Consider the following 15,603-nt stretch of genomic DNA (forward strand, 5'->3'; position numbering starts at 1 on the left):
CTCTAACCTTCATCCCTCCTGGCTGAATCTGGTCTCTTGACCCCTGCATCCTCTGTAATAGCACCTATTACACTGCATTGTTCTTGATGATTTGCTTCTTTGTCTCTTCCGCTAAACTGAGAGCTTCTTGAGAGGCAATAGAGTAGCAGTTGGGAGCCCAGATCAGGTTAGGGAGGCAGACCTGGGTTTGATTGCTCTTCTGTTATTGTTTGACCTTGGGCAAGTTTTTCACTTTCCTATGCCTTAGTTTCCTCATCTATAATAATAAGAACAATACCTGTCTTGATTAAAGTATGTGTGTTGCAGAGTAGTGAGGGGAGGGTTCTCCCCTAAGTTCACTTATTCATTAGATGGGCTCACAGGACTCAGCATATAGTTTTATTACTGCTGTCATTTATCACAGTGAAAACATTTATTACAAAGCATAATTAGCAAAGGGAAAATGTGCATGGTCAGAATCTGGAGGGAACCAGGCACAGGCTTCCAAGAGTCCTCTCCAGGGGAGTTGCCTGGGACATACTTATTTCCCTCAGCAAGGAACTGTGACAGCACAGGATAAGATGTTGTCTATCAGGGAATCTCAGTAGAGACTCATTGCTCAGGAATTTTACTGGAGGCTAGTCATATAGGCACCTTCTGCCTAGCATTTACCAAAATACCAGACTTCTAGAAGGGAGACATGTGAGAGGGTTAATAGCCTCAGTAGGGAGGCCAGAGGTCCCCAAGTGGCAGGAGGAAATAAACTACAAGTGGCAAACATTTTTTTTCCTTTTTCTTTTCTCTTCTAATCCTGTGTCATCATGGTGACAGCTGGTTCTGCCTGAACTTAACTTTATCTCAAACCTTGAGCAAACCGATGCTTTTTTTCTGATGGAAATGTCTTTCTTAAGCTATGTTAATGAATTTTGTATTTGCTTGGAAATCTGTCTGCCTCTCTTCAAGATTCATGTCAGTTGTTTTATGGTGGGGGATGACTCACCTGTGCAATCATATCTCAAAATGCATGTTGTAGGTGAGGGGCCTGGTGCAACTCTGCAGCTTGCTAACAGGTATATAACTTCTTGCTGAAAACTAACAAGGGGGCACTCTTTCTGTTCCCTTCTGATGTCTATGTCAGTAGCTTTCTCTATCTCTTTTTATACTTTAATAAAACTTTGCTACACAGAAACCCTGAGTGATCAAGTGTTTGTCACTTTCTGGTTATGTGGTCTCACGCTGCCAAAAATCCACGTATGAATACAGCGTCTTTATCTGTCTCAACAGGCTTCTGATGGAAGCAGCTCCAGAGAAGATCTTTCATCCCAGCTTTTGAGAAGGAATGAACAGATACGGAAACTAGAGGCCAGACTTTCTGGTATGTCCAAGAACTCATAAGAAGCAACCAAGGGAAAATTGCCTTGCACCTGACCCTCTTTTCCTATTAAAAAGCCACATAGCGTAACCTTACAGTTATTCTGACATATTTTGATCTTCTTACTCTAAAAGGAGCAACTTGTACCCCTTTGTTCCCTTCTTTTGTTAGTGTATTGAATAGTGTAAATCCAAAACTGAAGTTTTAAAGTTAAAAAAAAAAAACTTATGTTTTTCTGCTCCTGAGATTTCTAGCTGTGGATATAAATGTATTAAAAATTATATGTAGATTTAGCCATCTTTCTCCCTCCCATTGGCCGAGCTTGCATCAGGTGGAAAGGACTAGGGATAGCATTTTCATGGAATGGTCTACAGATACTGGATTCTTCAGCACCAGACATGGTTTGGTGCTACATTGCCACTTGCTCAGATACATATCACCTGTGTAATATCATTTTGGGTCTTTGGGCTACTCTTTAGTGGTATTTTGAACTTCAGCACCTGTATAGAAGTTGTAACTCTCATTATGTCTTTTGTGTGCAGTTTACAATTTACACAACTCCCATTATATTCTTTGCCTGAGCAGGGCATGTCTGTGATAGAGTTGTGAGTTCTTATTTTGGTTTCTGCCAGTGGATACAATTTGAAAGCTTCAGCCTATGAAGTGGTCAGTGGTTTCTGTGTTTGTTTTTGTCCCTTGGCCTTATGCCCATTTTACTGGAATGAAAGCAACGGACGACAGAATTCACCAAGTTGTATGTGAGATACCTGTGTGTGTGTAGTTATTAAGGCCCATAGTGTAACTTACAGCTACTAGACAGCCCATTATCTCGTTTTGTTTTCACTCTAGCCTAACAAGACTTAGTGAGATTAAGGTCACACAGGTGGTAGGTGGTAGAGCTGGAATTCAAACCCAGATTTGCTTGATGCTTGAGTCCCTGCTTTTCACTGTAGTCTGCTTGAAACTCAAGTGTTATTATCCTATGACCTCTGCCTGTAAGCAGTATCAGTAACAGAGGTGAAATAACTTTACACTTATTCAGTGTTGGGGAGAAAGCAGTAAGGTAATATGCATCTTCCCTAAATTGTTTGGGCTTGACTGATGTTAGAGGAGGGACAGGCAAGAAAACTGACATTAATTAAGTGCATTTATGTCCTAAGCTCAGTATCAATAAGAAGAACAACCACAATAGCAGCTACCCTTTATTGAGTATTGTGTCCCACTTGCCTAAAGCACTTAGTTTATTATCTAATTAAGGCAATAGAACATTTCATTTATTATCTAATACATCCTTTGTGGTAGATACAGTTAATACCATAATTTCATAAGTGAAGAAACTAATACTTAGGATCAGTAATTTGCTTAAGATCTCTCAGCTAAGGACTGACTCAGTTGGGATTTGAACTAGAGCCTGTCTACTTTTCCACTATACCATACTATCTTCTTTGGCTACCCAGGTAATTAATTCTGACTTTCACCTTTAATATGGCATAGGCCACTCAGTTCTGTGGCTGACTTTATTCCAGAGAGTTCAGTAAGGAAAGGAAGCTGACTTTATTCCAGAGAGTTCAGTACTTTTATTGCAGAGGCACTGCTGTGGTAAGGTTTTTGCTGTTGTCCTGACCACTGTCACTCAGTTGTGTGGACTGTAAGTGAGCTGTTCAGTGAATTCCCTCTGAACTGTCCTACTGCCAAGAATGGGAAGGACAGTGAAAAGTGAGATTTGAAATTCAGTAATGAGATAATAGTGGTTTTTGTGGCAGGGCATTTGTGATGACAAGACCAGGCCCAATTCTTGTTCTTTCTCCAGGCTAAACAAATCTGCCTGTTTGTAGCCAACATTTACACTGTGGGTAGTTTGTACGATACTTGTTTGCCTGTGTCGTTCATTGTTGATGGGAGGCTGTCTGCCCAGCTTTCCTTAACAGGAATGGTTTTCAGGTTGAGAAAATCATCATCATTTTCATTCATTTTTTTTGTTTGTTTGTTTTGTTTAATTAACTTCCTTTCCTGATGTTTGTCCATGCCTGGTATGTGCGTCACCCTCCTCACCCAAGACTATGCTGAACAGGTCCGCACCTTGCAGAAGATAAAAGAGAAGCTTGAAATTGCCTTAGAAAAACACCAGGATTGTACGTATTTTTTTCCTGCTTTTTTCAGTCTCTCCAGGGTTTAGTTTTTTGAAACGAAACAGTAGTGTATGGTTAACTTTGCCTTTCATCATAGCTCAAATCTTTATTATATGAGTAGCATACTTCTTAATTGAGTTGATATAACATTTATCTGATAGTTATAAGCATATAATTCATACTTATGTTGTCTTATGGGCATGTTTCTTAGGAGAAGGATATTATGTGTATCATCCAGTTGACTGGTTTATGGGCTGCCCTTAGATTTTAGGAAAATCTAGTGCCTATCCATGGGCCTAGATTAAGAAACTTTGGTTCTAGCCATAGCTTCGTAGCTGCTATGTTCAATAACTGGGAGAAATCTCTGTCATCACTCCTCCAATAATAAGACATACATTTTATTTAGTTTACCATAAATTATATGTTTTCCTTTGGGTTCAATCCAAGAAAGATGCTAGTAGAAGTAGAAAGTTATTTTTTGTGGATGTAATATATGCTAAAAAAAATTTTTTTTAAGGAAAATAAAGTGAAAGAAAGGTTTGTTTTGCTTTGTTTTGACTTTTGTTTTAATTCTATTAAGTAGTAGTAGCCATCACTTAGCAATAGCATTGGTGTTTTCTGGCAGGCTACCTGACTCAGTGTTCTATCATTGTATCATTTTAAAAGTACCCTTTGACCTCTTCCTAAATGTATATACTTGACTATAACAACAGCAACAATAGTGAACAATAGGAAACAGGCTAAAACAGAACTGAGGTCTATTACTAAGGCCAAAAGCTTCTGGGAAAGTCAAGATGGGTCAGGTTTTTCCCAGTCTCATAACCCACTTTTGTGACCATGGCCTTTTTTGTTAGATGACAGTTATAAACACATGGGCTATTTGTCATGCTGTTTCTGAAATATCTCCATATCTCAAATAGAGCCTCTTTATTAACAGCTTCCATGCGGAAATTTCAAGAGCAGAATGAGACATTCCAAGCCAACAGAGCCAAAATGGCAGAAGGACTGGCTTTGGCATTAGCCAGAAAGGACCAGGTATTTTATGTGTGGCACTGCCCAAAACTGGTGGAAAAATTTCACTTAGTGACATGATTTCAAAACTCATGCCATAAACCTGGTAGAAAATATTTACAATCTAGGAGAAAAGGAATGTGCTATGTAAATTCTTTGAGAGTTCATTTGGCTGTAGGGTGGGAAATTATCCAGAAAATTTATAGTTATGATCATGAAATGTGTCCATATGTGAGAGTATCCTTTTCCAACTGTGTAGCTATGTAAAATAGAGAAGGAAAGGAAGTAGTGTGTCCATAATCTGGTGGTGAGCTCCAAGATAAGGGAAAACAAGTCTCTGCCCTCCAAAAACCTGTCTGAAAGCCCAGTCGCCAAGCACTTGCATTGCTAGTGGAGAAGGTGCTGTTAAGCTAGCGGTCATCCACGATGTGCACAGTTCTCACAACCTCTGTCCCAAGTTTCCTCATCCCCAGCCAGCGAGACTGAGAGGAACTTCTGTAACCTCAATAGAACCATCCATTGAAAGATCCTGAATAAATGACAGTAGAAAAGGAAAATAATGCTATTACTGGTTGTGACAGTAGTTATAAAGTTTATTTTGTTCAGTGGCATTTTAAACTTAAGATAAGCATCAAATTTTGTAATGATTGTGGAGAAGGAAATGGCAGCCCACTCCAGTATTCTTGCCTGGAGAATCCCAGGGACAGGGGAGCCTGGTGGGCTGCCATCTATGGGGTCCCACAGAGTCGGACACAACTGAAGCGACTTAGCATGCTTGCATTGTAATGATAATTTTGATTTAGTAAGATGAGCTCAGTATATTATATTACATTGCATTGAAAAAAACACATAATTTATTTCATCTGCAGTAAGTGGTTGGCTTGTTTTACAGTGTGTATTAGTCATCTCAGACATTCACTAGCTAGGAAAAAACATCATTCACCAATACTTAGTGAATAACTGTTGTGTGAATGTATATAAATGAAGAAATAATCTAGCATTGGTGGACTTGATTGTGGGCAGTTAGGACATAGCCTTTTGTCCCAATGGTTATTTTTTCCCCTCTTCTGTGATTGGTGAATAAGAGGCATAATCCTTTCTTCTTTAACTTTTACGAGATGGCATGAAGGATATTGGTAAAAATTAAAATGAGAAGGAAAATAATGATCAGGGGCTGCTGAAGACCACCCTCTTCACCTCTTTTTCAGTAAATTAATTTTTGAGTATCAATTGCAGAGTAACTAGCACAGCTGTTCCCAGCTACCCACTCCTCAGAAATAATAACAGTACTCAGAGACAGAGACTCAGAAAGAAGCTGAAAGCTGCATCAGAAGAGCTATATAGCTTTATGTGCTCTGCTTAGTAAAAGTTTGCAGGCTTATATTTGTGCTCTAGAATTTTATATAAAATTCATTTTCTTCTCCTTTTAGGACTCTTGGCTTTCTTACTATTAAGCCAACATCATGGTTTTTTTTAATGTGCTCTTTTGTTTGGTTGATATGTTGCTTTGGATGGGATGGGAGGGTTATTTTGTTTTCTGAAAATCTTGATTTTATTAATACGCTTGCCTGGAAACTGTACTTCTTTATTGTTGTGTTTTAGGAATGGTCAGAAAAAGTGGATCAGCTTGAAAAGGTTAGTTCATCTTATTTTTGTCTCCTTGTGAATATTGGCCTCTTCTCTGGGGCTTGGAAAATGCTTTCTCCAGTACCTAGTACACTGGTACCACTTCTTGGAAGCAGGGCGCCAGCTGATTAGACACTGACTTGGAAAGCTCTTGCCTTCGTTTTTCTTGGTGAGTGTGCTGCATATCTGTTGTTTGCCCCTCTTGGTGTACTCTCTACCCATCTCCTACCTTTCTCCGTGTGTCTGAAGGCCCATAGGAACTACATCAGCAGGGCTCCATTGCCCTCTGGCTTGTAATTGAGGGCGCCAGTGGGGAACACCAAAAGAACTGGGTGGAAGAGTGTGATCAGAAGTTTATTCCCCCAGCCATCTCTGTGTGAGGTCCCTTCTATTTGATTGCATCCCATGGCCAAAGGTCACAGCTTCAGTTTTACCTTTAGTTCACCCTCAGATAGAGTTTCTCTTTCTGTGTTTCTTGTAACCTGTTTATCCCTTTGCCCCCTTTATGCCCAACTGCTACTAGCACAGTATCTCTTTTGGATTTTCTTACCCCACCCACAGCTTTGAGAAGTCTCTATTAGACTCTCCAAAATGAGTCTGTTTCCTGCTAGAGCCCTGATTGACATAGTGGTAACACTGAGAATACTTTTTGAGGATGCAGTGGGGAAGGAGGGCATTTCTGAAGGCTTAATGCTGAGCAGATAAGAGAACTTCTTAGCTAGACATAGATGAGAAGAATTGATTATTCCAGCACCATGACAGTGTGTAGGTGCCTTATGTAATGTGTTCCTGGCTCTGAGACATGAACAGGAAGATGAAATTTCACACCTACAATTAGAAACACATTTTAATTTAAAATAATCAATTGTCAGTTTGCTCAACCCAAATTATATGCTGCTTCCTAATTTATTCCTTCTTTTCATTGAGTACAAACTTACTCTTTATGATAGAAAATTATTTCTCAGATTGATATATTCAACTATAAAATATATTTACTGTTAATTTTATTGAAAGACTGAGTTTTATTATCACACCATTCTTGGGATAAAACATCAATTAAACCAGCAGTTTTCTTTGTGTGTTCTAAAGAAATCTGATTATGCACACTCTCAGAATACCTTAACATATTTATGTAAAGGAAGAATTACAGAAAAGTCAAGCTATCTCCCAAAGAAACTTGTGCTTAAAAACAATATGTATATATACACATACATACATATATGTAAACGTGGTGTTAATGATGGTCTTCTTAAATATAAAGGTATGAGTTAGGTTAAAGTTTTCTTGTCTTAAAAGAAGCTTTTAAGATTGTAGCAGTTAAATTTTCGTTGGACTATTTTTTTATCTTTTAAGATTATGGTAAAGGTGGATGCATACAGGACTGAAGTAAATAAAATCTACTTCAGTTCACTAAGAGCTTTTTTCTCCCCACTCCCCAACCCCTACAGGAGGAGTTGGGAAAGATTTTAGACCAGGAAAGAGTAATGAGACATCTATGTAGGTCTTTTAAGCCATAGTGATTTTTGAAAATGTTATTTTTAGAGTGTTTTAATGTCTTTTCAATCAAGAATTGGAAACTGCAATAGCCAGAGTTTGTCCTGAAGAGAATTCATCTTAGGAAGCTATTCTTTAGTAAATTGTAACTTCCCAACACCAGTCATGTCTAGTTTTTGTTGACTTGCTGTCTGAATGTACTAACTGAAACCAGTTCTACGTAAATGCATCTAATGTTTTAAGAGAATCAGTCTTATTCTAGTTATGCATGTTATTCAACCAGTTCAGTATGTCACTGAGATAGACTTGTCAAATGCATATCTGGAATTGCTAATCAAATGGAAGCGCTTTTCAAATGTTAAGCTTTTGTAGCTCTTCTTCCTCTTTCCACAACTATTGTTTTTTTAAAAATCTATTTCTACCTTAAAAAATTTGTAAATAATTACCGTAAAGCTTCCCATTATCTGTGCATTATTGCTCCTGACAAGAGATTGCCTTAAGGTTTTCCATTGTTAAGAATTCTGGTTATATAATACAGATTTCTCGTGTCCTGGTTGCCTGAACTGATGTCGTCTTCTTCTGCATAGGATAAAAGGTTTCTGACGGCTCAGTTACAGGAAGTGAAGAACCAGAGTGTGAATCTTTTCCAAAGAAGAGATGAAATGGATGAATTAGAGGGATTCCAGCAACAGGAACTGAGTAAAGTAAAGCACATGGTGCGCATTTTTGTCTTAGAAGCTAAATCCTCAGATGATTAGTTACTCTGATTTTGCTAGTCATGGCTCTAACTGCTGATAAACGTACCTTAGTTGTCTTTGATATTTATCATATTTGTATGTCTTTCAATTTATTAAAATGGAGAAGTTCTGTTTGATATTTCTTTCCTTTTTCTTTTTAAACTACTGGGCCTATAAGATCCCTTCTAAGCTCACAAAAATGTTATAAAAACTTGCCTTACTGGTCCATATTTTTTTTAATTTCAATTTTTATTTATTTATTTGGCTGCACTGGGTCTTAGCTATGGCTTGTGAACTCTTGGTTGCAGCACGTGGGATCTAATTCCCTGACAAAGGATCGAACCTAGGCGTCCTGTATAGGAAGCACAGTCTTAGCCTCTGGACCATCAGGGAAGTCCTTGGTCCAGATTTTTTTTGCAAGTGTATTTCTTAGTAGTAGCCCAGTGAAACTTTCTGTCTTTGTATCAGCTTTTAAAAAAAGAAGAAAGCTTGGGGAAAATGGAGCAAGAATTGGAGGCACGAACCAGAGAACTTAGTCGCACCCAGGAGGAATTGGTGACGTCCAGTCAGATTTCGTTAGACTTAAGCCAGAAGCTGGAAGAACTGCAGAGACACTACTCAGCGCTGGAAGAGCAGAGGTTCTTGCTTGGTCTGTGGGGCCCATGGGAAGCGGTGTTAGTGTAGCTCTGGCTTGAGCCTACCTGTCTTTCTCCATTGCTCCCTGTTGCACTTTCTGATCTTAGTTCCTGCAAAGTCTTCGGGATTTGTTCGTTCCCAAACCCTCACTCCTGTTACTTGCCGAGCTCAGAACACCTCCAACCCTGCCAAGCAATTTAGATTGTTTTAGTTGCTAAACTATTGAGTAGCTAAAGGCAGATCAGGATTTCTTGTTCAAACCTGGGTGGAATTTTTCTCTTGGGACTTCCGCTTCAGAGAGAGTCAGGGAGTCTTATCCATGAATAATCTTCACATGGCTAATGTTTGCAGCCCTGACATGTAAAGAACCATGTGTTTTTTTCCTGTGGAAGAATGTGTCTTAGATGAGATATTCAAATTTGTTCATTATCTGCTTTCTTTCAATGAAGAGATCATGTGACAGCGTCGAAAACAGGTGCAGAAAATAAGATCACAGTCCTGGAGCGAAAGGAACAGGAGCTCCAAGCATTCATTCAGCAACTTTCCATTGATTTGCAAAAGGTAAGAAGAGTACTAGGAACGGACCCAAGTTCCTAGGATTCATGACTGGAGTAAAAACTAAACCTGCAGAAATTTCTGCATCAGAGTGTCTGGTGAAACTTCTGTTTCTCATGCAGCCCACATTGCCCTAGTTCCTGGTGTAACAAGTCTGCCTCCAGATGGGCTTAGTTGCCTCACAACAAGGAGCACCCAATAAATAGATCTTACACAAATGAATGACTGTGATACAAGGTTCACCTCCACAACAAACAGAAAATCTAGATACCTATAGTGTTTTGTCTCAGAAGCTTACTGTTTCCTTATACAACTCAAACTTTCTGTTTGACAAGAAAAAAATTCACATCTCAAGAAGTCCTAAATAAGTGAAATAGATTTTTCAAATGCAGGAGGTGTGCCATAGGGAGAGTGGATTTCCAGTGCAGTAATCAGGAACTCTTCCTGGAGTAATTGAAATTTCAAGGATGGGTAGGAGAGCCCGAAAGCAAAAACAACAGAAGGGTACAGAATACATTTGAGACTTTGAGGGTAGAGAGGATAACAGACATAAAGCTTTGGGGTTTGTGGGACTGTTTGATATCAATTAGAACCATCCATTTGTTTCATAATTGGAAAAACTAACTTTCCAGACTCTGGTCCCACTAAGTTACCTCATTCATTCTAAAACTATAATTTAAGCTTTATTATGTGTCAAGCACTGTGCTCTGTGCTAGGTGTTATAAATACTAGGCTGAGCAAAACAGATATCAATCACCCTTGTCCTTGTGGAACTTAGTCTAAAGGAGCAGTGAGACATTAATCAATAATTACATAGATAATTGAAAACTGTGATGCATGCTGTGAAGGAAAACTACAGGATACTGTGGGATCTTTTAAGAGGGCATCAAATCAGGTCTAGTGTTGAAGTCACAGAACGCTTCCCTTGAGGAAGTAATGCTTGAACTGAGATGAACTGCTGAAGCAGGTGGGCGGGTTGGGACAGCGGGCAGGGGGGAGGGTGGTGGCAGAGAATTTTAAATAGAGAATAGCACAAACCATAAACCCAGACATCTGGAGGCAGTAAAATGAGTGGCACCTTTAAGGAAGTGGTAGAAGGCTGGAAGGGTAACACAGTAAGGGAGGGAGTTGCTTGGCTGTTAGAGGAAACACTGAAAGGGTTTCCAGCTGGAAGCTCTTGCATTGTCCAGGCATACCATGGTGCCTTTGACAAGAGTGGGGAGTGAAAGTAATGGGAGAGAAGACAAATTTAAGAAATAGCGAAGAGACGGACCTACTTGGTAATGTGGTAAATATAGGAGAGGAGCAAGAGTAAAGGAGGTGTTAGGCGTGATTACTGGGTTTCTAGCCTAATCAGCTTGGAGAAGGCAATGGCAGCCCGCTCCAGTACTCTTGCCTGGAGAATCCCACGGATGGAGGAGCCTGGTGGGCTGCAGTCCATGGGTTCGCTAGGAGTTGGACATGACTGAGTGACTTCACTTTCACTTTTCACTTTCATGCATTGGAGAAGGAAATGGCAACCCACTCCAGTGTTCTTGCCTGGAGAATCCCAGGGACGGGCGAGCCTGGTGGGCTGCCGTCTATGGAGTCACACAGAGTCGGACACGACTGAAGTGACTTCGCAGCAGCAGCAGCAGCAGCCTAATCAGCTAAGTGGCTGATGTTGTCAGTCATCAGGCTAAGAGAGCACTAGAGGAAGGGCAGTCTTCTCATAAAAATGAGTTTAGAGTCAGTTTCTGTGTTGTCCTTTTTAACACTGAGTAGATATGAAATAGTATTTATGACACGTAAGTAAGGTCAAAAGTGTAACAAGCTAATGAACCCCCATGTAGCTACTCTTCCCCTCTTCCATGTTAAGAAAAGGAGCGTTTACCTTTGAGACTGTCAGTGTGCCCTTTGTATTCTATCTCATTTCTTTCTTAAGTCAGCCTATCCAGAAATTATTCCACTTCTTTGCTTTGCTTTATAATTTTATCCCTAAACAGCATCTTCTTTCCTGTATCATGCTTGTTGTTCAGTCACTAAGTCATGTCCGACTCTTCGCAACCCCGTGGACTGCAGCTCACCAGGCTTAAATGAAATGCTGTAGGTATTTTTCTAACACTAGCTTTCTGTGCTCAAGATTATATTCCTGAGACACATTCATATGGACACATGCCGCATAATTTAATCTTTCCTCAACTGTATAGTATGAAATTACTAGAGTTTATTTATCTGTTCTATTGACAGTAACATTTTTTCTGCTTCTTTACTTTTGCAGACAAGGCTGTTGTGAACTTTTGTCTGCCTGTGAAAGAGTTAACTCTGGGGACTTCCCTAGTAGGCCAGTGGCTAAGACTCCACGCTCCCAATGCTGGGGGCCCAGGTTTAATCCCTGGTCAGGGAACTAGATCCCACGTGCCACAACTAAGACTTGGCACAGCCAAATAAATAAATAAATAATTTTTTTTTTTTAAAGAGTTAACTCTGGGGTCTATTTGAGATGTGAAAAGTTTGGGTCAAAAGATTTGTACTTTCAACTCTATTAGATGATGCCCAATTTTTTCCATAGTAGTGGTAGTTATTTACAAACTTGTACCAGTGGAGTATGAAAATTTGGGTTGCTCTGCTTCCTTGACAAGGTGGGATATTGTCAGACTTTTAATTTTTGCCAGTTTGGTGAACGTGAAATGCATCTTCAGATTTTCTTACCATGATTTTTTTTTGGCCGCACTGTACGTCTTATAGGATCTCAGTTCAGGATTGAACCCAGGCCCTCACTAGTGAAAGCAAGGAGTTGTCACCACTGGACCTCCAGAGAATTCCCTCTCACCATGATTTTAATTTGCTTTTCTCAGATTATTAATGAAGTTGAGCATCTTTTTATATGTTTATCCATCATTTTCGCTCTTCTGTGAAGTGCTGGTTCAAATCTTTTGCCCAGGTTCTATTGCATTTATGTCTTTCTCTCCTTAATTGTTGGAATTCTTTATATATATACTGGCTACCATGCTCCTTTGTCAGTTGTACTGGTTGCAAATATCTTCTCCCAGTTTGGAGCTTGTCATCATACTCTACAGTTTTTTCTGTTGAGTATAAGCTTTTCATTTTACTATAGTTGAATTTATTGTTTTCCTTTAAGTTTATACTTTTGTCTTTTTTTTTTTTACTTTTGTCTTTTTTAAAAAATCTAAAAAAAGAATCTTTCCTCACTCAGAATCATAACATTATTATCCTATATTATTTTCTGAAAGTTTTATAGTTTTGACTTTGTCTCTAGGTCTTTAACATGCCTGAAATGTGGTTTTGCTGTTTTGCTGTGAGAAAGGGAGCCGTGTCATTTTTTTTTAATTGTTTCAGTACCATTTATTGAAAAATCTGTTTTCTCACTGATCTGAAATGCCAGCTTTATCACAATTCAGTTTTGCATTTGTACATGGAACCACTCCTGGACTTTGGGGTGTATGCCACTGTGGTATTTCCACAATACTGTGCATTGCCTTACTAGCTACAGTGATAGGATAAGTTCTGGTGTCTGACAAGATAAGCCTCCCAACCCAGTTCTTTTTTAGGGATATTTTGAATATCCTTGGCCCACTGCTCTCCCGCAGAACAAGTTGTAAGGCTCTTTTAAAAAATCCGGTGGGATATTGATTGGAAGTACATTGAATCTGAAGATGCATTTGGGGAGCACTGATTATCATGTGAGTTTTCTTATCCAAGAGCATGGCCTCTGTGACTCTAGATATTCAGCGTTGTTTCTTTAAAAATGACTTTCAACAAGGTTCTATCATTTTTCCCATAAAGGTTTGTTATCGTTAAATTCATTCCTAGGTGCTTTATTTTTTACACCAATCCTAAATTTTTAAAAGTATTTTTTGTATTGGTTGTTGGCATATAGAAATATTTATATATTAATTTTTCACAACTTACTAACTCTTATTAAGCTTAATAGTGGATCTATAGAGCCTAGCAATCATTTCATCTGCAAATAAAGATTGTTTCTTTCTTTCTTTCCTGTACCTTTTTTGTCTTTGTCTTGAGTTGTTTGTTTTCTTATTTTTGAGGGTTTTTTTGTTGTTGTTGTTGAATCTTGAAGAGTTTTTTTTAATATATTTTAGATAACAGGGCTTTTTCATATGTGTCTTTTGCAAATATTTTCTCCTAGTCTTTGGTTTGTCCTTGTCTTCTCATTCTCTTGACATTGTCTTTTGCAGAGCAGAAGCTTCTAATTTTGATGAAATTAACTTGTCAGTTATTTCTTTCATGGATCATGGCTTTGGTGTTATAATTAACAAATCATTGTCATATCCAACGCCATCTAGGTTTTCTTCTGTGTTATCTTCTAGGAGTTCCATAGTTTTGAGTTTTATATTTAGGCCTGTGATCCACTTTCATTTAATTTTAATGAAAAGTGTAAGGTCTGTGTCTATATTTATTTTTTTTTGCGTGTGTGTATCCAGTTGTTCCAACACCTTTTGTTGAAGGAGCTGACTTTACTCCATAGTATTCTTTTGCTCTTTTGTCAAAGATCAGTTGACTGTATCTGTGGGTGCTCTCCTCAGTTCCATTGATCTGTTTGTTCTTTTGCCAATACCATACTGTCTTAATTACTGTAGCTGTAGTAAGTCTTAAAGTCAAATAGTGGCAGTCCTGACTTTATGCTTCTTTAGCATTGTGTTGGCTGTTCTGTGTCTTTTGCCCCTCCCTATAAAGTCAGTTTGTTGATATCCATAAAATAACTTGCTGGGATTTTGATTTTGATTGCATTGAATCTATAGATCAAGAACTGATCTTGGTAAGAACTGATTCATTGACAATATAGAGTCTTTCCTATCCATGAACATGGAATATCACTCCATTTATTTAGTTTTTAAAAATTGCACTGATCAGAGTTTTAGTTTTCCCCATGTATATCTTATACATATTTTGTTAGATTTATACCTAAATACTTCATTTTTGGAGTCTTACTATTAATTACGTGTATATCTCTGCCACCAGCCTCCATGCTTCTTTGGGTCAGTAGCTGTAGCTGATTATTTCCCTGGGAGACAGCACAAAGAGTATAGGCTTGATCAAAGTTTATTGAATTATGCAGTCTTGAAACCATTCTTCAAACTTCTGCTCTACTAGATATGTTGTCACCCCTGTGAGAAATCAGAATGGCAAATGCTTCTTTCCAAAACCTTGGGCCCAAGTAGCTGCATCTTATTCTGAGGAGAGAATTGGCTGAGTTGCAGTCTAAAGTTTGTGGCTTGAGTTGGAGCAGCAGAGGATAAAGTGAGGGAATTTGAGGAAGTGGATTATATGTGAGAAGATTCTAGTCTTCACAATGAAATGTTGATGCTGTATGACCTTATTTTGGAGTGAAGAATGAGCATCTTCAGTGAATGTAAGGACCAGTGAGGAGCTAAGAAATGATATAATGAAAGCGTCCTGGATCCTCAGTTTTGATGTTGTGCAGCCTCGAAGATTGGCAGTAGTGAAAGGAACAAAGGTAGTCCCAACCTACCACCGCCATCACTACCATCATTGCTAAAGAGGTAGACTGAAATAAATACATGGGCAGCTGTGGACCTGGGGCCATGGTGTAAGGTGCCGCTGTGTGTGGTTCACCTGTGATTCCTGTGTTGTGAGCCAGGGTGAATACCATCATTTGTTTCAGTTCTTTCTTCAGCCTGAAGACAGCTACATTGTCATTATAATGCTTCATCTAGCCCCCTGTTTCCAAGCATATTCTTCTGTAGGTCATTGTAGTCTTGGCTGGGAGCTTCTTGAGTGGAATTACCTCTGTTGGTTCTTGGCATCTGATATAAAGTTATAGGTCCTGTTGGACTATGGATTAATAGAGTTAAACCTATACTTGATGGGAGTGGAAGGAGCATTCCTTTAGCTGGTAGATCACGACAATACAAAGGTTATTTTAGAGAGAAGGAACATCTTTGCAGTGTCCTGGCTAGATTCCACAGAGGCAATAGCATCCTTTCTTCCCAGTCGTCAGTTGCTTATATTGGGAGCATTTGCTGCTTACTGCACTAGGCCTGAAACAGATACCTGAGTGGTGTTGGATTCTGATTTTATATCT

The 15,603-nt window shown here is 38.9% G+C and overlaps 1 protein-coding gene across 27 annotated transcripts in view; it reads left to right on the forward strand.

Annotated features, from left to right (window-relative positions):
* GOLGA1 (golgin A1) overlaps positions 1-15,603 on the forward strand; it is a 42,524-nt gene that overhangs the window by 4,306 nt on the left and 22,615 nt on the right. For 11 of the 27 annotated variants that reach the window (XR_014081814.1, XR_014081813.1, XR_014081817.1 and 8 more), the window contains 7 exons: positions 1,264-1,354; positions 3,409-3,483; positions 4,418-4,515; positions 6,094-6,126; positions 8,199-8,327; positions 8,817-8,986; positions 9,434-9,545. Coding sequence is in view for 18 of the 27 variants with exons in the window: in XM_081588602.1 (XP_081444728.1) it covers positions 1,264-1,354; positions 3,409-3,483; positions 4,418-4,515; positions 6,094-6,126; positions 8,199-8,327; positions 8,817-8,986; positions 9,434-9,545 (708 nt within the window). In the remaining 9 variants the exon portion in view is untranslated. Of the gene's footprint in view, positions 1-1,263; positions 1,355-3,408; positions 3,484-4,417; positions 4,564-6,093; positions 6,127-8,198; positions 8,328-8,816; positions 8,987-9,433; positions 9,546-15,603 lie in introns of all 27 variants that reach the window. The other 16 variants (XR_014081816.1, XR_014081815.1, XR_014081818.1 and 13 more) reach the window with 2 other exon arrangements.

This window comes from Giraffa tippelskirchi, chromosome 4 (assembly GCF_054371585.1).
Source record: "Giraffa tippelskirchi isolate mGirTip1 chromosome 4, T2T-mGirTip1v1.2.pri, whole genome shotgun sequence".
Classification (NCBI taxonomy): Eukaryota; Metazoa; Chordata; class Mammalia; order Artiodactyla; family Giraffidae; genus Giraffa; species Giraffa tippelskirchi.